This window comes from Lepisosteus oculatus, chromosome 6, assembly GCF_040954835.1.
Source record: "Lepisosteus oculatus isolate fLepOcu1 chromosome 6, fLepOcu1.hap2, whole genome shotgun sequence".
Taxonomy (NCBI): Eukaryota; Metazoa; Chordata; class Actinopteri; order Semionotiformes; family Lepisosteidae; genus Lepisosteus; species Lepisosteus oculatus.
In genome coordinates, this window is record NC_090701.1 from 1,888,616 (window position 1) to 1,912,771 (window position 24,156).

General features: G+C 41.9%; 1 protein-coding gene across 3 annotated transcripts in view; it reads right to left on the reverse strand.

Annotated features, from left to right (window-relative positions):
- The window catches only part of hnf4g (hepatocyte nuclear factor 4, gamma), a 28,669-nt gene that overhangs the window by 1,513 nt on the left and 3,000 nt on the right, over positions 1–24,156 (reverse strand). For 2 of the 3 annotated variants that reach the window (XM_015354999.2, XM_015355001.2), the window contains exons 2-9: positions 9,203–9,374; positions 6,903–6,997; positions 5,865–5,971; positions 4,913–5,068; positions 3,023–3,110; positions 2,005–2,157; positions 1,625–1,861; positions 22–144 (exon numbers count right to left, since the gene is read on the reverse strand). In XM_015354999.2, coding sequence (XP_015210485.1) covers positions 22–144; positions 1,625–1,861; positions 2,005–2,157; positions 3,023–3,110; positions 4,913–5,068; positions 5,865–5,971; positions 6,903–6,997; positions 9,203–9,374 — 1,131 coding nt within the window. Of the gene's footprint in view, positions 1–21; positions 145–1,624; positions 1,862–2,004; positions 2,158–3,022; positions 3,111–4,912; positions 5,069–5,864; positions 5,972–6,902; positions 6,998–9,202; positions 9,375–13,230; positions 14,936–24,156 lie in introns of those variants that run through there. The other variant, XM_006634601.3, reaches the window with a different exon arrangement.

The window sequence follows — 24,156 nt, forward strand, 5'->3', positions numbered from 1 at the left end:
TTTACAGATCGGTTCACTTACCAATCTGTTCTGGATGCACAGGGGTGGGGAGTGTGCTTATTAGAACAGTCTGCCCAGTCAGGGGGTCCTGAGCGACGTGTGGATGGACAGGGTGGTGGAAGTGTGTGGGCTCTGCGGCTGTCCCTGCGCAACGACAACCAGCACACCTGTTACTCTTAATCACGGAGATCCGAGCTTCTTGAGTACCAGCAGAACACTTGCACTGTGCAGGTCGCTCACACGTATGATGTTGCAATTGGCGTTGTAGGGCTTTAGTCAGCCAAAATGGCAGTAGGGGCACTTACACAGCATGCCACCCTTGAATGGGGAAATCGACTGCAGAACAAAAATTCAAACACAAACTCTTGAAAACAGCGCTTCACAGTGAATTTTGTCGTTTTATAACCGCATGCATCTGACTAGCTATGAAACTAGCTTCAACCACATGGTTCATTCGGCCATGTGGTTGAAGTCGAAACTTTGGCTTCTTTCTAGAAACTTGGTGAGCTTGGTGAGATCCATGGCTTAATTAACTACTAACTTCCACAAGGGCGAGATGCGTTGAATGACTTCCTTTCCGTTTGTATCCTTTCTTGTGTTCTTGCGAGAAAATGTCAAATTGGTCCAGTTCAGCCAGCACTGAGCTCATCTATAGTGCATTGTTAAGAAAGGAGTTTGAAAGAAAAGCCCACAGACACTCTGACCCACCAGGACCACGACTGGACACCCCTGCTCCTTTTAACTTAAAGTTGGTGTCCTTTAGTACCAGAAGGAGAGACACATTTACTGATGTACGCTGACACATCAGAACCTTTGCTACATCTGCAGACACCCTCAAACATCCATGCAGACACATTAAGCAGTGTCAGAATTAATACATTTAATCCAGGGTCCTCTGCCTGTGATTAATTTTAGTCTTAAATACACCTGCACAGTCCTGGTGACCCACATGCCTGTTAAGTTTTACTCCCACCTGAGCCCTTCATTGACTTAAGAAAGACAAGATTAATTTGAAGAGTTTGTTCCCAGCTCTTAAACATGCTGGAGCGTACAAAACACTTACAAAATGAAAATGAAATAAAATCCCCAACCTGTGACTAGAAACAAAAGGCAAACATTCAGTTGAAACTACTTCCTAGATCAGGTAAGATAAGATAAGAACAGATAAGATCACTTTATTGGCCATTTACAATTTCTTGCATGAGGCTCTCCATGAGACACACAGACGGAGAGAGAAGCTGGGGGTCAGAGCACAGGGTCAGATATTTATACGGCGTCGCTCGAGCAGTTGGGGTGAAGGGCCTTGCTCAGGGGCCCAGCGGAGTAGGATTCCTCTGCCGGCCGCGGGATACAACCTGGCAACCTCCTTAGCCACCGCCCCGCCCCAAGAAGGATTTCGGGCTCAGGTTCCACCAAACTGTGAACTCGGATCAGTGGATTCAAAGTCCAGAGTGCTAACCATTACACCACGGATCCGACAGCAACTGATAACAACAGGTACGGCTTCAGTTGTCTAACGAAGGTGGGCTGGAATGGAAACCCGGTGGTGTGCGGGGCACCAGGACTGGGGACCGCGGCCCGAGAGCAACGCCTTCGAGGACTCGGCTCGTATCCCCGGACGTACCTCCCAGCAGCATCTCCTGCAGCAGGCTGTCGACCTTGGCCAGCCCGAAGAGCTTGACGAACTGCAGCTGCTCGACCATCTGCCAGGTGATGCTCTGCAGGGTGGGCAGCAGCAGGAGCAGCTCGCCGAACCGGCCGCGGGAGTCGTACTGCCGGTCGTTGATGTAGTCCTCCAGGCTCATCTGCACCTGGCAGCGCATGCTCTTGATCTTGGAGGGGTCCCCCAGGCTGCGGGCATCTGGGGGCGCAAGAGGAGACACGGGCGCAATCACGGGGAGTTGAAATAAAGATGTAAATGTTTGTGTTTTATTCAATTTACCTCTCAATTACATCTTATTGATAACTTGTGTGTGTGTATATATATAGACACACAGACATTACCTGGGTCAAAGAAAACTATTGCCTTCAGGGATGCATATTCATTGTCGTCAATCTGAATCTCCTGGAATGGTGTGACAAGCTCATCCAAAATCCTATTAGCTACTCTGCAGATTTCTGCTTCCGGACAATTCCGATGGATAATGTGGTCGTTACCTTGGGGAAGAAAAAAAAACTGTTTCTACTGAAACTTAAAATTATTACCTATGGAAACCGATGCTGGTGCATTTCGCAGTGAAATGTTTCTTGAGCCGTACAAAACGTACTGCAATATCACAACACACTAAAAACATGAGGGGACCCCTGCATTCATCTGCTCAAGGTAATGCCTGTTAAAAAGGACCAATAACTTAATAAAGTCACTGGAAAAAGTATAAGTAACTGTGCTATTATTTATTGTTTATCTTGGGTGAGGTATGATAACATTGGCAATCCTTTCAAGTAAAAGGTTGCATGGCTTCTTGAGAAATTATTTTATAATCTCTTCACGGTAAATGATGTTTTTAATTCTTCTTGTTATCGTGGGTTTTAGCTTAGGTGACACAGATGGCCATTAGTTCCTATACCAGTGACCATTTCTATTATTCTAACTGCAGATCATGAAAAAACATGCTCAAGCAAGGTTAGCTGAATGCACTTGTGTGACCAGACCAATGGAAAAAAACGCTGACAATTCAGTTTCAAGCTGTCTTATCATCCTCAGATCAATCATTACAACATCGGGTACATGAGGGATCTGGGAGTTTAGACTTGAAGAGAAAACTTAAAAAACACAAGCTGTAACTGCAGGGCCACATGTACACACCTACTGTAGTACAGTAACTGAACACTTTATAGCCTGTAAAGTGGCATCAGATGTGTAACCACTAAGAATCACTTTTAGACACTTGGGCACTTTCAGATGGACACTCTACCAGATCATTAAGCATCAATACATGCTATGTAAGCATTGCAAAAGAATGCATGCTTTTGAAGTTTTTTTAATAGCTCTGGAGGACTAAACGGTTGAATAGTGTTTTACCAAGCAAAAGGATGTCTTTGTAAGGCACTGATCTCTTGGCCACTCCCAGAATGAGATGCTCCCCGGCATGAGCCCGTAATAAACTCACCTGGAATAAGAAAGTGAGACTCAGACGAACTCTCACACCAGAATTACACTTTCATCCTGCTCTGACACTACAACACTAAAGCCAAACAACTAAGCTTTATCATCAACTACAGGGACAGCCACACTGAACCAAGATTTGCCCAGATTATAGTTGACGAATCCATACATTATTTTGAAAAATAAAATATAGTTGTATTTACTATAACATAGCAAAAAGAAGATCTACTAAAACACTTAACACTTAATACTATATTAAAGGATAAAATGCAAATAAATACAATTTGAAAATAAGATCTTAAAGTCCTATTTTTACTATGAAGACTGTGACTGAACATTAATAAGCGCACAGCATGTTAGTTCATTACAAATACAATGTAATTAGGTGAGGTGATATTTGTAGCAACATTTCATTACAATCTTTGTTTACAAGGTAACATTCTGCCTCCATCAGCATTTTTAAAAAGCAGCTACAGGGCATTTACCTGTTGTAGAGTAACCAGCTGGAGTCTCAGCGCTAACAGATAATGCTCTGAAGTGTAAATGTGATGTTTGTAGATAGGTCATTAATTGACAGGAGTAGATAGGAGCCTAATTAACCAGATTTTCACTTTGTTCCCAAAAGCAAATATCATACCGCAAAACATGTTCAAAAAAGATGATTCACTTTGGCAGCATTAATTATACTGAAAAGGAGTAAAGATAACTTGCCTGATTTGTGGTCATTTACCATTGAATATTACATATTTTTAAATATTAAATCGTTAAAATGTGAAATATATGAGACATTTAACCAAGGTCCTGACTAGTTGGTTATTAAAGATCCCATGATCATAAGAGTAGGTTTGTCAACCAGGGCGTTCTGGTTAGATTCCTCTCCGGGGGGAATGCAGAAACTAACCTCCCTAAAGTTCACTCTTAATACAACTGGGGGAGGTGTTTCTCTCTACTCCTCTTGCTCTGCTGTGGAAAAGTGAGGCAATGAATGGCACCTACCAAATCTCTGGTCTTAATTCTCAATGGCCTTTGCATTCTGAAACACCCACGTGTGTGATAAATGTGAGGGAAAAAAGAGTCAGCACAGCGTAGTCATTTAAATACAGACGCCCACCATCTCCAACGACTAATCTATTAAGTGTTTGTTACACTAGGCTTATTTGACAACTGTGTTTTTCTGTGTGCATTAGACACTCCTTCATCTGTGTAAGCAGGAAATTACATATCTGTTGAATTACCAAGTTTAGCAAACAGAGGGCAAATCAATTTTTGATCCACCTTGGGGATATCTGGAACTCTGGGGTTCGCCAACGAACTTATATTTTCTGTTCTCTTAAATTTGGTGTGGAAAACATACTGAATTTACAAAGCCCTGACTGTAAATTCAGGATACTAATGCTGGATGCGACTCCGGCAAATCTGTCCTTTTGAGCAGGCCTGTAGGACAAGAAATTCAGCTTTGAGGGATTGACCTTGAATACCTACTTTTTGAGAATAAGATGTACTGGAACGTCTAACTGAAAAATTAGATTCAATCTTAACCGAAGGACAGGAGCAGTCCATAAAAAGCACAGTTGCTTATAAACAGTTTTGCCAATTAATTGAGCTAAGCCTTGCAGATGTATTACGTACTAAATGCTGTTATAATGACTATACACTATGCATTATTTCTTAATTCCATATATAGATAGTCATGCAACATGAAACTGCTACTCTCATTACCAAAGCAATTTATCAAAATCACTGAAGAATTAGTGCAGATGGGACCGAATATGAATAAAGGTTATTAATATCATTTTAAATCGTTACCTGATCATCAAGTGGCAATTCACAGAAAGCTGGGATGTATTTAGCCCACTCTACCAGCACGAGCAGCTGCTGCTTCATAGAATCGCACACATCAGTGATGCTGGCAGTCTTCTTGGCTGATATATCTGTGGGAACTCCTGGGCTGGGCAAACTGATCTATCCAGAAACGGATATAGAGTTGAAATTACGTCACCATTCAGGAAACACTCCTTTTTTCACTGGCCGTTAAAAGTTCCCAAAGCAACCTCCAATAAGTATTCAGGCGGATAATTGAAAAAAAAATTAAATGACGTTATTCATGCTTCAGTGGAGACTAATGGTCATGCAAATTAGCAGCTGTCATTTCACGACAAAGTCATTAATAATCTTAACATTCTGGGAAATGCGTTCCCTAAAAAAGGGGAATAAATAAACAGGCAAATTGTTGCCCTGCTCCCAATTATAAAGAGTATAATATTTTCACAGCTATCATTTAAAGCATATACTTTATGTACAGAAGGCTAGATTTGCAGCAGATACTGTATCTGGACAGATTTCTTTCCTCTTGGCTCAAGCTCTTTTCTTTTTCTGGTCAATCAAGGAGAACTAACCTGAAGTACGGGCACCTGTATTCACATTGGACAGAGGTTTCTGACCAAAGGCTTGGAAAAGCAACGAGTAAGCTGATGCCCTCCCGGCCTTCGAGGAGCCACAGGAAATAACAAACACCTCATTACTCAGAGATGTCCCAGTTGGGTGATGCTTGCAGACTTATTTGTCAGCAGGAAATGAGCACACATATCCCGATATCAGATAGTAAGACTTACAAGATCATCAAGCTAGAGGATCAATGCGGTTTTCTCCAGACGTCGGAGTCGAACTAAAATTTGGATTTTGAAAAGGGAAACTGTGCGTCTGGGAGCTGTGGCTGGCATCTGGCCTGGCAGGGGCTGATCACCGGCGCCCGTCTTACCTGCCGAGAGAGACTTTCCGCCTGCGTCAGCACAGTGATGGGCGGCAGGCTTTGGGCCTCGTACGCGTTTCTCCTGGAGCTGATGCGGTCTCTTTCATTCTGTACGGCTGGAAGGCAAGCCAGCTGTTTTCATTTCTTGAAAACCAACAGGGCCCCCGATTCACTGCCCGTGCACTGTTCTTTCATTTCTACTCAGTGAAGCTTACCCTCCCTAATGGGCAAATGGTCATTAGCACAGTGTTGTCTTAACACAAAACTAATCAGGAGAATTATCAGCTCCACTGAATGAGTAAGGGGTTTCCCTTGTCTTCTCTTTCTGTCTGCAGGTATGAATCGTGAACACTAAAAAGGAAATTATGTCACTGTTTATAAATAATTGATGCTCTACATACTGTAGTACTGGCTACAGCAGGTTTTTAGTTTTAAAGGCTCCGATACTGCATACTACAAGCCATGTCACTAAGTTGAAAAAGTAAAGCTAAAACACCAACAAAAGGCTTATTCTGTGTCATACCGAAGAATAAACAAGTTAAAAATAGAGTATAGGCTTTTAAAATTTAATTATTAGTAATTTCATTAGGACTGTTTAGTAGTTATTGTCAGTTTTCCCATTTTCTTCTGTTGGCCATTAAAAAAAGAAGTGCTTTATTATTATTAGTTCATCTTTAAGTGCCTTTCTCTTCTTCTTACATTAGACCAATAACATTGAACCATTTCCTCTCATTAGGTAGGGCCCAGCTGAGTTGCTGATGATAAATACCAGCTATGCAGAAAGAAAAAGTAAAACTTTAACCAGCAGTTATGTGGACAACACTATACAGGAATAAGAGGTGAGTGAGCAAACACATGATCATAAGTCATAAACTACAAAGCCAAGGTTATGCTTGCAATAAATAGCACACTGCCTGTATAATTCACATCATATTTCAAGCCAAACACTGCTTTTCGGGGGTAAAGGTTTTCTATGCTATAACTCCTTCCTGACAAAAAATAAATATCTATTACTTAAAAGAAAAGAGGATAATTTAAAACTATTACCTTCTTTCTTCATTCCTGCATGAAAACATTTATTCAGTCTGCAAGATCGACACTGATTTCTTTTGTCTTTGTCAATAACACATTGTCGATTGAACCTGAACAAAGGGAAAAATAATAGCTTAGAGCTTAAATTCCTGTTCTAAAAGGTCACATAGGACTGGTCTTTAGAGATACTTAATACTTCTTAGATCTACTCACAGCACTCTTTATGAAAACAATTATTCTATATGGTCCTTTCAGCCAGTGCTAATGGGTCACATAATTCTTTACATATGCAACAGACTCAAAACATCAATGAAGCAGTAGTTTAGAGAAACGTCTGTTTAAACAAAGTTCAAAACATTTATTACCCATCTCTATTTTTTATCCAATCCTAATTATATATTTAAAGCTAATCTAATTTACATAATCACCTCCTAAATTGCAAATATGATAAAACACATATAGCAGTAACAGTAGTGGCAGTATCATTTTATTCCAAAAACATATTGGTCACTTTCAATTTGTGAAATCATCAGAAGGTCATGCAGGATAAGAATAATAATTCCTTACCACACATCAGCTCTCAGTGGAAAGGAGAACAGAGTGATGAACCCAATTCATAGATGGGGATTATTAGGAGGTAAGGACCAATGGGAAATTTGGCCAGGACGCCGGTGTTACACCCCTACTCTTTTTGAGAAACGCCCTGGGATTTTTAATGACCACAGAGAATCAGGACCTCGGTTTTACATCTCATCAGCGGGATGGCGCCTTTTCTCAGTATAGTGTCCCCGTCACTATACTGGGCCATTAGGACCCACTCAGACCGCAGGGTGAGCGCCCCCTGCTGGCCCCACTAACACCCGTTCCAGCACAAACCTTAGCTTTCCCAAAGAGGTGTGAGCCTGGTACTGGTGCTGCTGCCAGTTGTGAGTTGCAGGGTGATATGATACTTATTGTCTTTATGAAATAAAACTATGTACATTATTTAGTGCCTGAAAAAACACCAAAAAGCACCACAAATTTCCTTTAGGTCCAAACTAACTTTAAAGCTCCTTCTACACCACTTCTATAGCAATTCCAGAAAGGGTCTTCAATAATGTTATGATCATTTATTTGATTACATTCAACAACCTCTTCCAACATGTGTGGATTTGATAAAAGTCAGTTGTTTTTTTTCCCCATCCGGTGCACACTGACAGTTTCAGGTCAGAGTGCAGAGAATCGTGTGATTTTAGGACGTTGTGTACAGGACACTGTGATCGAGGCTGTAGAATGCCTGCCCTATGTTTTGGATCTGAACCACTGTGAATAGTTTGAGGGGTACCTTAACGTGAAAGTGACACAGACAAAACAAAGTTCCAAAAAGTGAAATATTCTTCAATATGCAATTTGAAAAGTGGTAACAGACAAGAAGAGGCCACTTTGCGCACCTAACTCATGGAGTAGCCAGGACCCGTTCTCTTTCAGCCTCTTCATGAAGGGATCAGCTTCAGGAACACCACAGGGAAGGTTGCTCTATGCCCCTACCACCGTTTGCATAAAGATGACCTTCTTTTCTTGGTCGTAAACGCACTACTACATAGCTTCTACTTGTGTTGTGTGGAGAAAATGAAATACATGCTTCCACTTCAGACTCTCAGCCAAATGATGAAATGGCTCTGCACCACTGCTTGCTATACAAGTCCCACAGTGCTGGATCCTGAGTTTGGCCACTTTTGTTTACTGACAGAGAAGGATATGGAACTTAAACAGATGTGATAGAAGTTAACTTTTTTAGGATTCGGGCAGGATATGTTCTTTGACCTGAATTTTTTTTTTTCACATTTGTGCTGTGGGCATGATTTCCAAAAACCTTGACAGACGATCCAGGCAGTTGTATCTTTAACCTTAATGAATTGATTTTTCATTCACTCACAGGGTGTTTTTATTAGGCAAGAGCCTTACAGTGCTTACAGAGAATAGCAAATCAATAGAAGGGACCTTGATTATCTAGGTCTGGCACCAAAATTCTATGAGCAGAATATTTCATTCTTCAAAAGTTATCCTTAAATATCCTACAGGAGTGCCAGTTAAATCTCAGAGGTCCACACATTTGATCCCAAAAAACAGTTTGTGAGCCAGTAAAGGTCTTTGGTCAATATTGGCAAAATGTTATCTACAATTTTTTTTTTTAAATATAAATATTTCAAACCTGAAACACGATTTACAGGCCGAAAACAATTGTGACAAGACGGAAAGAAATACAAGTCTCAATGCAAGACCGTGCTCATGAAGCAAGCCCGGCTGTGCTCAGTGACAGCTCTGCACGGAGGTACCTGCACGAGTAAACGTGTCTCTTCCGGATGCTTCTTCTGAAAAAGCCCTTGCACCCGTCGCAGCTCGACGCCCCGTAGTGCTTCCCCGTGGCTCGGTCCCCGCAGATGGAGCAGAGCGAGCTCAGGCCGCTCTCGGGCGTGTCCATGGCCGCGGGTTCGACAGGAACGGGGTCTGGGGAGGAGGGGGGGTTAGAGAAGAAAACCGGCGGTGGGGACCCGCGCAGCGCCGCGTACGGGTTCGGGCACAACTCATTCTGCACCACCTGCCGCCCAGCAACACCACTTGCAACTCTTCGCAACACCGAGCAGCAGAGCGGCCAGGCTCAGCACCCGTATGCTACAACAAAGTTCCTGAACACTTCAAATGCCAAAGAATTACTGGACATTCACAGAATGCGTCTCCCGGCTCCCTGTACTGGCACAGGACAAACTTGAAAGACAGGGTGTTTAAACGCGCGCTTAAACAGCTGATTAACGAACAGAAGAGTCAGGGCACCTCTGGGAGTGATCCAATTAAAACAGGGGTAGGCACATCGCAAGTCCACTCCCAGCCACACCGTGCTGCCAGGATTAATTATTATTTGATTGCTAATTTTGTCAGCTGCGGTCTCACCAGCAGGCTAATGAGCGGTTTGGCTTTGGCAGAGAATTCTTATGTGCGGTGGACTCGCACATTTTTCTGACTGTGCAGTGTCGCTGTTTACACAGAAGAAGATCACTCCAGCTGTTCAGCGAACCTCTGAAACACAGCTAATTTCATTCACCGATTTATTTAATTACTACTCAATTGCCGTGTCTAGTACAAGTGTTTTTGGAGCCACGGAATTGCATTTTAAAGAAACGGACAAATGCGAAACTGACACCAGCGTATAGTACAGCGCAAAAACATACAGCTCCCAGACCTGCATCGTGCTTAAACAACTCACCAGTGGTCACAATTAATGGGAACTGACATCCTACAAAGAAAAACAATACATAAGCACATACTTTGCTTATGCAAATATATACTGTATATATATCCATTTCAAAAGGAAATATAACATTGGAAATGTTACATTGTCCATTACTGACACTTCAGCTGTCTTAAAAAAAAGGGTCAAATTTCCCTCCTCCATCAGGAGGGTGCAGCCAGGGAGTTTCTAAAACATGAGCTAATTCTGACAGAAGAGACAAGTGAAAGTCTGGGACAAACCAGAAGCAACAATTCCGACTGCTGATCTGCTCTTGATCGGGAAGGGAAAGTTATAAGAGACACTGCAAGGAAAGTGGATCCGAATTCAGCTCAAAATCAGCAGACACAGTGAAATAGGAGGCTATACAAATGAAAGTAACCCAGGTAAAAGGAGCAAAACAATCAGAACAAAAGCCAGTTTTATTGCCTGAAAGCCCAAGGCTCATCGTTTCCTAATCAGCAGTCGCAGTCGATTTCAATTCTACCTTCATGTCTCCCCACATCAGAGGGAAGGAGAAAGCCACAAAGAGGTGGCTTTGAGAACCCGGCATCACGGCTGAACCTCGACCGTGTTTCAGAACGGGCCATCACCGTCGAGGAGAGCAGCGCACAGGGTCAACCAAGCCCCGCAATTCCCAGTGAAAGGGAAACACCAGGCAAGATGCAAATCAGGCGCCGCCTGTTAACCCCAAACCGAACCCACTGCTGACTGGTTTTGTTTAAACTCTGACAAACTCTGAATGAGAGCTTTTAAGAGGGCCCATTAGAAATATGTTTGCATCTTTCACCCCATAGTATACACTGAGGTAGGTGTGGATTCATTCAGGTCCTTGACCCACTAGGTAAGAAGGTAGGTTAGGTCCCTTTTTCAGGTCATAAAGGCCCATGGGGGAATGGGGGTGAAGGGCCACCATTTTTCTCAACCCTCCAACCGGAGGTGGAGGTGATGTGGTCAGCATCACGCTCCGGCTGGCCTGTTAGCCCCAGGAGGATTAACCCCCCGTACTCATTTGGAAAGAACCAGGGACCTTCCGGTCAGGAGCTAGACGCCCTTGTCTGAACTACCAATGGCTCCCCTTGACCCACGACCGCTGCAGACTTCCTCCAGCTGGTAATACCTTTTCATCAAGCAGGGCACAGCAAGCCTCTGTCAGACCGAGAGCTTCCAACTAGAACTTTCTACGGGCAAGTGGGTCGAAGTTTTGCTTTCACAGGTTTTTTCCCAGTTATGCATTTCCAGTTGTTCCCTTAATTTGTACATCTGGACAAAGCAAAAATGGTCAATTTAGAAATGGGGATCTGCCAGTGTTATCAATCAGACAGGTAAAGGAGATTGCAACTGTTCTGACACTTGTTAAATCTGGTGTTCCTCAGGGCTCAATACTGGGCCCCCACTTTTCAGCATTTACATGTTTCCACTTGGTCAGCTGTTAGGATCACGTGGTCTAAATGATAATTTCTATGATGAGGATACTCAAATCTACATCCATACCAAACCTGACACTGATGTGGTTGTCTCTGCTGTCTCTAAGGTTATCTCTGACATACTGTAAATACCTGGATGACTCAAAAATTCCTTCACCTGAACTGTGACTAGACTGAAGTCATGCTTCTTGGCACAACCTATTAACTATGTAAAACCAATGCTGTAACCCTGTCTGTGGATGGTACAGATGGTACTGTACTGAAGTTTCAATCAAAATTTAAGAACTAGGGAGTAATATCTGATCCAAGCTTGACGTTTGTCCCACATCATATTGTCAAAAACATCATCATGTTGTCGCTAAATGTTGCTGAAAAACTTGGTCAACACTTTTATTTTTTCTCATATTGATCTAAATCCAAATTGAACGAGCTGCAGTATGTCCAAAATTCATCAGACAGAATGCTGACCAGGTCTAGTGCAAGTGATCATGTGACTCCTGAGTCCCTGCACAGGGCCTGCTTCTCCTACACCAACTCTATCCCTAAAGACATCAGAGTATCACCTTCACTGTGCTTCTTTCTTCCAAGGGCTTTTACTTAACTGGTTCTGTGAGCCCCTTGGCTTAAATGTCTACTGTATTCTATACTCCCATCTACTATCACCTTTCAATGTGTTTTTTGTTGTTCTGTAAAGCACATTGAGAAGCCACATTTAAAGGCTCTATATAGAAATTATTATTATTATTCTGTGGGTTTGTTCATTTATAATAAAAAGAGATGTAAAACAACTGTAATATTGTTTTTTTACAATTTAAACTAACACTATGTAAAATATCGTTTTTTGTTAATATTACTAAACAAATTTGAGCATTAAAACCTACAAAAGATGTCCTAGAAGAAATATGAGAAATGTACTGCAGTACTGTTAAAGAACCGAAAGTTAATTTTTTAACCCTGTTAAATAATAAGAATTGAACTTTGCTAAACATTAGCCTGAGGCTGATAGGATAAGAAATTGCTGATTAAAGTTGTGGAGAATGATTTAACCAAAACCTTTTGTTTTTTGAAAATGTAAATTATGCCCGCATAATTCCTCACCACTGTTACATAACTAGATCGATGCCAGTATTATCACTTATCAATATAAAGCCATAATTTAAAATATTTTAGGAAGGCCGGTCAAAGTAGGAACTTCCTTTATACTGGAAAATAAAATTAAGTTAATTGTGTTTGTGTTGGAGTTTCATTGTACGTAAGACCTTACGTGTGTTTATAACACTTATTATCTTTATAAATTTTATTATCTTGAAACAAGACCATCATCTTGCACAATATTAAAGAACAATGGAAATAATTAATGGAAATCATTTTCTTTTCTTTTTTCTTTCAAAACACATCAAATTTATTTATTAATGAAACCTGCTGCAAGGTAACAATTCCCTCCATTATAGCTCTACTGTTTGTTTCATCACCACCCTCCTCAGCATAAATATCCACAGATGTTTACTTTGGTTAATGAATTCACTCTTAGAATAACTGCAGTGCACTGTACTCTGAACACACATGGAGATTTAAGGATCTGCTGTCGTTCCTGCAAAAAAAGACGGTTTTGTTGGCTTTCTGCTCGTAAAGAAAGGTAGGAACACCTTACCTGTATCTCCGTACAGCACATGCGTATTTTCAAACTCAAGTGTCGTGTAATCTGGATCCAACCCTTCGCTGTAATTTGGTACATCCATGTCCAAAAGGGATTCAGACAGTGTCATTCTTTCAAGGAGCCTGAGAAGTTCCTTTGCCCTCTGAGTGATGAGCACGTCTTGGTTACTCTTTTACACATGGTCTGTAAAATGCTAACCTAGGGTTACATTTCTCACTACCTGCCCGACTGTCCCTTGTGATGAAATGGGAGGAGTCCTGCAAAAGTGATTCTCGGTTTCCTCGCGTCACACGGTCTTTACTCCAAGCACAGAAACGCTGACAAGTATCCCGTCTGATTTTCAAAAATAAACACACTGTCTCAGGCCACTTTTGGTGGACTTACAAAGGAAATTCTGTGCCATGCACTTCAAGTCTTTTAAAGCCATACAATAAAGAGACACCTTGCTTGTTTCTTGTGAAATGAGAGCAAAAAAGCTAAATGTTTGCACAGCACTTCACATAACATACTCAAATACTGCAAATGGAGGTTATAAATACATCGCACACAAGGAAACAAGCCAGGAAAAAAAACAGCTGCCATCTTTTACACGAGCACCATATTCAGTGAATATTACTGCTAAAACTATATGCTGGCACTGTATCACTTTTACTGAACATACTATTACAGCTACTATGGACAAAAACAAGAGCAATAACAACAACGATGAAACTGTAGCTACAGTATCTTCTCATAAGCATTCTTTCCTTGTTCCCTTCATTGGCAGCTTGACCTGGGGCGATATTATGTGCCATGAGGTAGTTGAACTGCTGAGATTCTGTGCACCAATGTGCCCTGTCGGGTCATGAATGACTGAATCCTCACAGGAAACGGGCATCTGAAGCACTTCACTGCTCTGCATCGCATGTCCCACGTGTGCCCAATTATTTTGTTCCTTGTTTTTGAGAGCGAAACCCCTAACCCACCCTTCAGAGGAATCACCACCTGTCAGTCCCCTTGGATCGCAGACACAGCTCTTGCAACACCACAGCAGGGACGAGAACTTCACATGCTTGACCCAGAGGACCAGTGGCACAGAACCCCGTAGCTCGGCTCCCCAGACACCAGACAGCTTTACCACGCCATCACTGGAAAACTCAGCACTCTCCTGGCTCCAAGGGGGTGGCATCACCTCCTGCAACAGGGCTCAGAGCCAAGCAAGCACTGCTACGCCTGCTCTTGCAAGCCATCTCCCTTTTACCAGCACTGTCAGCCTCACCGCGCCTACAGCACTGTCGATGGGGAGTGGTGTGACTCTCGACGATCAGCCTGAAAGCTCATGGCACTCATCAAGGCACAGAGTCACTGCCGTGTGACAGGCAGAGAGCAGCCTGGCCAGGGGGCTTGGCCAGCTGGGCACCTGGAGATTCTCCTGGGGACAGGGATCCTGGTTACACCTGGGCCAGTGACGAAGCCCAGAGGCTTACTGGTCAGGGAGAGACTAAAGGGGCTCATCTCACTCAGGAGTCCATTTCTGTCTTAGTTTCATGTGTAGATGGTTCCTTGCTTCAGCTGCGGCTTCAAAGACTCCTAGTACCATAACTGGGCACTGTTGCCTTAAATATCACCCAAAATTATGCACAAGCAATTACAGTCTTTATCTTATCTGTACCGTTATTATGTGCCTCAGCACTGAAATGTAAACTAGGCATATATAACACAACAAGGAAAGGGACAACCCAAGCCAATCTGCAGGGATATCTGAAATCACATTCCAAGATCATATCCATTTCCTTATTCCTGGCTCTCCTTGAACATCCAGGAGAAGTGTAATAAAAATAATGACACTGCTACAGTGAGAACATCTGTATAGTTTTTTTACACTCACGTAATTTTTTTTCTCCAATTTATCCCAACACTAAGCACACAAGCACAGCTGGTTCCAAGCAAAAGTGACCAAATTCTGCAAAACTGTATAATTCCAAGGAAATCATGTCACTGAAAATTCAAAACAGGTTTGTAAAATAAGTCAAAGGTCTATCAGGAAGGAAGAGTTACATGTTATTATGATGCTTAACCACAAAAACAATTAATCAAAGAAAATACATTTTAAAAATAACACTGAGGACCTTAGGAGAACATAATGTTGACAGTCTTAGATCTCTCGTCCCACCTGAGAGACAAAATCCTGAACTTTATTTCATTGCCCTGTGTGTGAAATGCTGTACATTTCCCTTTGCCCCTTCAGTCACTCCCTCAAGCACCTGGACCCTGTGGCCTGAGCAGAGACCAGGAATGGCAGGTGTTTGGTAGGGTCCACATTTGCACAGGTTGCGTTCCATGTTACAAATACCCTCAGGGCTTCCCAGGATTGCTGCTGGGAGCAGGACAGGGCTGATCTCTGACAATTGAAGTGAACCTGAACACTGAAGGAAGCCGTCCAGACCAGAGCCTGTAAAGGGAGCTAAGTGTGGCTGTGAATAGGCTGCAAAACGAGCAGTTAATAAAGGACAGTTCTTCTGAAAATAAGGCTTTCTTGCCTTTAATATGTTTTGCAATGCCATTATAATATCTCTCTCCCGGCATTCGACAGGACACACAGCAATCCAGCATGTCCTGACGTAAGGCCACAATTCAAGTATAGTGTGTGAGTGTGAGTCACTCTTAAGCACAGGGACTGAACCCAACAACTGTATTTCACCATTAAATTCAGTCAGGGTCAAGACACTTTTAGCATGAGGTAATTTATTTATTTAGGTTTAATAGCAGAATCACTTTAGGTGTATTGTTTATAAGACCAAACCAAAATTGTCCTCAAAGGAAGAGAAAGGGAACTAATCAAAAATCGTCAGAAAAAAAATTGCTTAAGGGAACACCACTGGATTTCCCAGGGTTGAAAATGTGAGCGTTCATGAGCAATGCTCTCCAACAGGGCTTCTGCTCTCTGCCTGCCTTAGTCAAAGTGCACAAACTCCCCTTGCTCTTGCACAGAAGCTCCCAGCCCTTTATATCTACACCTGTCTCTCAGAGTGCACTTCTTGCCCTGAATCTGAGACACATCCATCAACACATTGTGTAACTGCTTCGAGTTATCAGCAGACATTCTGTGCCGTCAGTGATTACTCACAAGATATCCCCACATCCCACATGAACACTGCTGAAGAATTCTGATTTTGGGATCAAAAGACTGATCTTCACAATTATCTTGCGGTGCTCACATTCTCAAAACTTATTTGGATTCTATTAATCAATCCAACTAAGACTTACAGGACAAAGTTCTACTGACACCAAAGTCTTTAGTAGTATGGAGGGAGAATGCTCCCTTTTTAAACATAAAACATTATTTGTTTAAAGAAGTAAAAAAAACATTAAAATAACACAAAAAGCTATATTCAAATATAGCTACAAATATGGAAGATGTATAGGTTAATTTCACACTGTAAAACAGAAGAAACAATTTTCCACTGTTGAGCTCTTCTGTACAGTAGGTGCTTACTCTTACTGTAAATGCCCAGTAAATGTCAAAGCTGTTGTGAATATGATATCGCACTGCCATGTGGTCATCTGTTTCTGAAAGCTTCTGGAGGTCACCTCAATTGCAACTAGGTATAGAAGCAGGCTACACACAGATGCAAGCCAGTCAGTATTATTAATCATGATGGGGAAAGTCAAGAGAATTCACAGGAAAAAGGCAAAAAGTTATTAACTTCCACAGGTTGGGTGAAGGCTATAAAAAGAATTCCATGACAATGTAAAAAGACATGCATTTGCCAAACAGTAACTAATAGATTCCTGAGTCGAACTGGACAGCACAATTCAGCTACACGAAAAACAAGATCAGCTGCTGGACCGTTCCACCCAGAAGTATGATTAGCAGAGGAAGAGGAAGCTTGTATGACAATGTCACCCCTTTTGTGAAGAGTAGGAATAGACCATTTCCCTTAAAGGAATGTGTTATATCCTCTTTTCCCAGTACCTTTGTTAGAATTGAGGAACAAAGCTAAGCACAACCAAGCTAAGCACGTCTCCAAATCTGCTGCCGAATGGCTAAGGGAGCAGAAGGGCAAAGCTCTTGACTGGGCATCAATCTCCAGACCTCAGCCCAACAGCACAGCTGAGGTGGGAACTCCAGAAAGCCAATCACCACTGTAACCCATGTCATCCAAGAGCTGGAGAGGAGAGGGAAAATACCCCTACTGGGAACTGCTTGTATATTTAATATATAACATAGAAGGGCTCCAGAAAGCTCCTACCCTGTTCTTAAAGCCAAAGAAGGATTAATGAGACATTGACTGCTGGGGTGTGGATGATTACAAACATGGTACATTGAGAAAAAAAATGCAATTATTTTGGACAATGTTTTTGCAGTAGTTGCAGATATTCTTCACACCCCAATTTCAACACTTGATTATCTCGATTTTACTCAAGATGACAATTCTGCACTTAGAATGCCTCTGTCAGCCTAACCCAGCAGTCTTCATTTGGAGCTACAGAAAGCAACAAACTATGTACAGTGTACTTTTTAAATTAAATGTTGGTGTTAGAGATTAACAGTGCGACTGGATGTTAACGGTGAACTGCAATGCTATTTTTTGGGGTTTAGAGTGAAATGGCATCGATGAGTGCGTTTCAAACTACAGTGAAAGTAAAATTTACACAGTAACATGTAAAACGTACAATGTACATCACAAAGTAGATAACATTTCCAAATGGGCAGCACCATGCTGCCGTCGTCGTCTGAGATTCAGAATGAGGCAACAAAACTTCCGGGGACTTGAAGCAGCCCCATTACATTGTAATACAATGTAAACAAGCGGACTTGTGAATTAATCTCTTTTCATCCAATAGAAATATTGCTCTTGACTTTGAGACGGTTTGTCCGACACACACTACTCACTTGTTAAGCAAGCAGATCACGTTGGAACATTTTTGCTGCACAACCTGAACTTAATTTACTTGTGCCTTGCAGTACATTAGTCATCGCAGTGAATAGTGAGCAGGAAGGGACACTTCATGTCGCATGTTGTTGCTATTTCATCTCTGTGTGTATTAAACATTTCACATGAAGGTGCATTTCAGCTGTGATATTAGACTTGATTGGAAGACTGTGATTTAGGTATAATGGAAGCATTAAAAAGGGCATATTTTAACTTTTTTGTAGGGGCACATGATATGGTTATGCTAACCTGTGATAAACGTGATGGTGCAAATATGTAAATACTAATACAAACACTGCAGTAACTCACTATATAAGTTAAATTTCAAAAACATAATTTGTTAATGCTTAGTAAATCAACTTAAACCCACTGTTTAACATTATGGAAGCTTGATGATGCGCTATCACTTCGAAGCAAATCCTGACTCAGCTTGAGTCCTGCTGAAGTACCAAAGGGATGCAGATTGGAGATAAATTTCCTTTAGTCACCAAGAGACACAAACACCCACACCCGCCCCCTAGATTGTGAGGCGAAGGTATTAAAAATACTGTTTTGAAAAAGTGAAATAAGAAAGTTTAACTTTCTGAATACACATTTCTGTACTCAGGTTTGCAAGTAAGGAAAGCAGAGAGCAGCCATGTGACTTGGAAACTCTTCCTATACCTTTCAGAGACATTAATGAGAACATAATGCTCACGTTTCAATGTCGCTGCGCGCACTTTTTATTTTTATTTACTATTTGCCAAACCGGGACATACAGTGCATATGTCCATCGGCTTTATTATTTAGGTAATTCACTGTTGGGGAATTTTAAAATTCATGCACTGGCCTCCCCCGTCACCTGACCTCAAGCCTGCTGACGAGTTCTGGGGTGAGCTTCACAGCTAGACGGCAGACAGAAGAAATGCCCAAGGAATCCTCCAGGGAAATCATTAGAACAGAGTAAGCAAAAATATATGGAACGGAGATCTGCGTGACAGAAAACCTAGAATATGTGCGGTTTTAATGAGAAACCTGTGCAGTAAAATGTCAGCAAAATACATCTTCTGCATTTCCCCCTGTAGAGAAGTAATATATTTTGAGTTGAGACAATAGCATATGCAGATTCTGTCTCCACAAGTTAATTTCAATACATTTCCAGGCTTTCCCTGATTTTTGAGAGCAAGAGGGTGGAAGGTAAATGTCTGTATGAATATAATGAGTTCATATAAACATCACAGTACATATTTCATTTTGCTATTATTTCATGTGAGTCTTCCACACAATACTGCAAGGAAAAGCATCGATCCAGCTGAATGAATCCCTTGTTTAAATCAACCCTGCTTCAGTCAGGACAGATGTTCCCTCCTCCCCTTCCCTGAGGTTCTTTATTCAGGCTTTCCATCTCTCCGAGTGCTCCTGCCAGGCCAGCCGGTGACACTCTCCCTCCCTCTGTATCCCCTACTGCATCTGCAGGTGCACCCCGCCTTTTCTCTCTCTGCACCCCGCAGGACACATCTCCTGCCTCCTGCTGCGGATCCCATCTCCATCTCCCTTCTTTCCCTGGACTGTCGCATTTCCTCCCACCTCCCTCCTGCTGCATGCCCCACCCGCTGACCTCACTTCCTCTTTATCCTCCCGCTGCAGCCAGCCCACACACACACAATCTCTGGGGTTCTTTCGCTCGACTCCATCACCCACTTCTGCAACTTTAAAACGTTTGACAAACTGCTTTAACAATTGGAACTCTTTTGAGCCAGCCTGAATAAAGACGTCGGCCGCAGTCAACAGTCGTATTTCGTTTTCCCCGTGGGAAAGGGTCAAACCACACTCTCGGCCAGCAGCTGAAGCTTTCCTTCACTGGACATGTAAAGGAACCGAACGTTTATAGTCCTGAACAGAGAATACTGTGAGGGAACCTACACTGTAACACAAGTGTTCAAAATGTTCAGAAGCACTGTCATCCAAAAAGGACTAGTGAGCAGGAAGGGCCGCCTCACGTCGGAATAGCTTCTGATTCTGGTTCTCTTTCCATACTCATCCTTCTTGATCTCAGTGCTGCCTTTGACACTGTTGACCATAACATCTTACTTTCTCGTCTCTCGACTGTGTTTGGAGTCTCAGACACTGCCCTCAAATGGTTTAAGTCTTACCTCACTGATCGCTATCACTTTGTCTCTCTCAATGGGTACAGGTCTGAAATTGGTCTTGTCAAGTCTGGTGTCCCCCAGGGCTCAATACTGGGCCCCTTGCTCTTCAGCATTTACATGTTACCACTTGGTCAGCTTTTAAGATCACATGGCCTCAGCTTTCATTTTTACGCTGACGATACTCAAATATACATCCATACCAAACCCGACACTGATGTGGCTGTCTCTATTCTATCTAATTGCATCTCTGACATAAAAATTTGGATGACTCAAAACTCCCTTCATCTTAACTGTGACAAGACTGAAGTCATGCTTATTGGTACCCCCCATCAACTTCGTAAAGCCAGTCCTGTAACCCTGTCTGTAGATGGCTCTGTACTTGAGCTTCAATCAAAATTGAAAAACCTTGGGGTTATATTCGATTCTGGCTTAACATTCGACCCACATGTACAGCATACTGTCAAAACATCTTTTTTTCACCTTAGAAATATCCCAAGACTACGCCCTATGCTATCATTAACTGTGGCTGAAAAGCTGATCAACATATTTGTATTCTCTCGAATTGACTACTGCAATGCTCTACTCCCTGGGGTATCTAAATCTACTATGAACAAGCTGCAGTATGTCCAAAATTCAGCAGCCAGAATCCTGACCAGGTCTAGTGCAAGTGTTCCCATTACTCCTATCCTGGAGTCCTTGCACTGGCTTCCGGTCAAATTCCGCGTAGACTTTAAAATCCTCATGCTCACCTATAAGGCTTTACATGGCTTGGCAACTCAATACCTGTCTGAACTTTTATCGCCCTACTCCCCACCTCGCAACCTCCGCTCTTCAAATTCTGCCCTCCTTACTGTCCCCCAAGCCCGTCTACATTGTATGGGCGACAGGGCCTTCTCCTGCTATGCCACCAAGCTCTGGAACTCTTTACCCAAGGATATTAGAGAGTCACCTTCTCTAAACTCCTTCAAATCCAGACTCAAAACCTTCTTCTTCAGAAAAGCCTTTACTTAACTGGTTCCATTCTTCACCCCTCTGCTCTTCTTAATACCACCTTCCACGGTCTCCTCTATTGTTATTGTTGTATTGTTATAATTATAATTGTGTCCTATCTTGTGAAATCTTCTTATTTATTGTTGTAGTCTTCTTATTTATTGTTATTGTCATCCCGTAAAGCGCTTTGAGAAGCCACCTTTAAAGGCGCTATATAAAATAAAGTTTATTATTATTATTATTATTATTAATCCTCGCGCAGTCTCGACAGCATGGCAACTTACAGTACTTTCTCAAAGTTTACGATTTTGTGTTTAATTCAGAAATATGTCAAATTTACCATTACTGTCAGTGGATTTATTTTGTTACGGAGATTTAATAACCAGCCTGAGAAACTGGGACTCCCTGTAAATGGAGCAGTTTTCAGTCGTCTCCGGGTGTTTTTCTAGTTTCCAAGGCCATGTTTGAAGTTTATTTGTAAACCAGGAACTCCATTTACAGGAAGCAGAGTAGCTTAGGATCCTCTAGAGCACATTTACTTTAAATAGTTAAGAACTAGTTGATCTGACCAAATGAATTATCACTAGTGATATAAAGCCTACTGTGATGAGAACATAAGAACAGTTATAAAAAAGAGGCCATTCAGCCAACTTGCTCTATTGGCTGCAACAAGTTTATTGATCCAAGAAGCTCATCCAGATTGTTCCTGGAGAATACCAGTGAATCAGCTTTGACAATATGGGTATGTGGCTTGTTTGTGAATACCCACCACTCTTTGTGCAAGAAAGGGCTTCTTGATTTCAGATCTAATTACACTTTCTCCTATATTTCTTCAGAGTCATGTTTTTGTTTTCAGTGTTGATCCTGAAGAAAACCTCTAGGCTGACTTTGCCAGTATCTTTCAGGGTTATAAATAAAATGCTTGTTCAGGTCTCCTGCTATCTACTCTGATACTGCTGCCCCTCCTAACAGGCCATGATTTCCTTCACTTTTCTAGCACAGTTCCATGCTCAGTCTGCAGGTGCCTGCTAGAGCAATAAAAATTAAATCTTATGAGTGAAGTGCAATAAAGTGATCATATAGCAAGCTGTTTATTTAGTTTTGCTCCTTAATGACAGAGATGGAGACCTTCGTACCTGGTGATACCTGGAATTAGAAACCATTTCTGCCAGCAATCTTGTGCTATAATTATGTTGTTGCTGAAGCCACTGAGTGTTCATGATTAACACACGAAAATGGCCTAGAAAGCTATTACCACATATACTGCAACACTGCAAAATACATATTTTACCAGTTTGAAATCTCTGTTCCCCCAGGTCATTTTTACTGTGAGGTCTTTTAGGAGATCTTTACAGCACGTTTATTTAAACGTGTGATTATAAAATGCACTTAAAGAACTGTATTAATCTCAGATTAGGTTTTGTCTAATTAAGAAGCCGCTAGTTTACAATCATATTGTTTGTAATCAGTACACCGCTTTCAAAATGCGTTCAAAACTAAAGAATACATGTGAATAATTATTTTTGTAAATATAATTTCTCCATACAAACTGGACCTTTTCCCATACATGACTAAGCAGTCTGGCTGTTGTGGGTTCACCCAGAGAACCCCTCCAAAGAAGGCTCCACAGCTGAAACGTTGTGTTTTCTTTCTTCTCTTTTCAGCAGGGAATAAACCTTTACTTGTTCCTTTGCAGCCTACGCATGCTGACGCGGCTCCCTACTTGAACTACTAAGCAGCTTTCATGTGTATAAAAGATGTAACACCTCAGTCATTTACAAGCAATTTTCCTCACATTGCACTTCAAATTAAAGATCATCCTTGCTGTCCAAACATCTCTGGCCCAAACCTGGTCAAGTGAAGACATCACAGTTTCAATAACAAGCATATCCGCCAATTGCAGCAATAGCACCTTGGCAAGATGGGCTTGGATCTGACTGTGGGAAATGGCACTCAGGTGCTCTGGCGAACTCCTGCTCCAGCTCTGCTATGAACTGCGATTGCCCTCACAGAGTACAAACCAGCAGAGCAGGGTTCCAGAGATGGTAATTGGGATTTAAATCTTGATTCATCACAAAAAAAAGAACTTTGAATCGGATTGTGGCGGACCAACAGGGATTTTTTTTTTTATTCTCTGGACACCTCTGAACAGTCCTGGCATGTCAATCCTGCTTCATTTAGGAAGCGCTTCCTAGTTCTGTGTGCTTGGGCAACTACAAAGGTGCATCTCCTGATGATCATGGGCAGGTGTTTTTCAGGTGTGCGCTTTGTTATATCTGGTCCCAGTGACTTTCTACCTTCCTCAAATTGAAGCCGGTTGATCTGCATGTTGCAAACTCCCACAGAACTGAAGAGCCTACCTGTGTGTGTCCACGGATCTGATTCCTCCCGACCTCTGCCAGTCATGGTTTGCAAAGACACAAAAACGTTTCATGTTCAAGATACTTTGTTGTTTTCTTGCTTTTAAATCTCTGACCAAATAAAATAAATAAACTCTCAAAAATGTGAGAAACCCTGAAAAAAAATGTGTTAGGTCCAGGAAGAAAAAGAACTCCATCCCTAGCTCATTATAATCAGAAATTCCCAGAATGCATTATTTTTTATATATAAAAATGTTATATATAACATTAGAACAGCATACAGTACATTTTTGGTCAATGGGTTATGAAAACATTACTGCTGTTCTGGAATCTGATCAGAGAAGAATTGTAAAGACTCTTTTTAGTCTTGAACAGATACAAAAATTTAAAATTTGAAAGTTACTGAGAAAGTCCACCCAGCAGACTTCTTCAGTGAAACATGAACCAGGCACAGGAGGGAACTGCGTGGAGGAGCACTGAACATCCAGTACAGGAGCCACTTCTTTCCTGAAGGGGCTGTGGGAG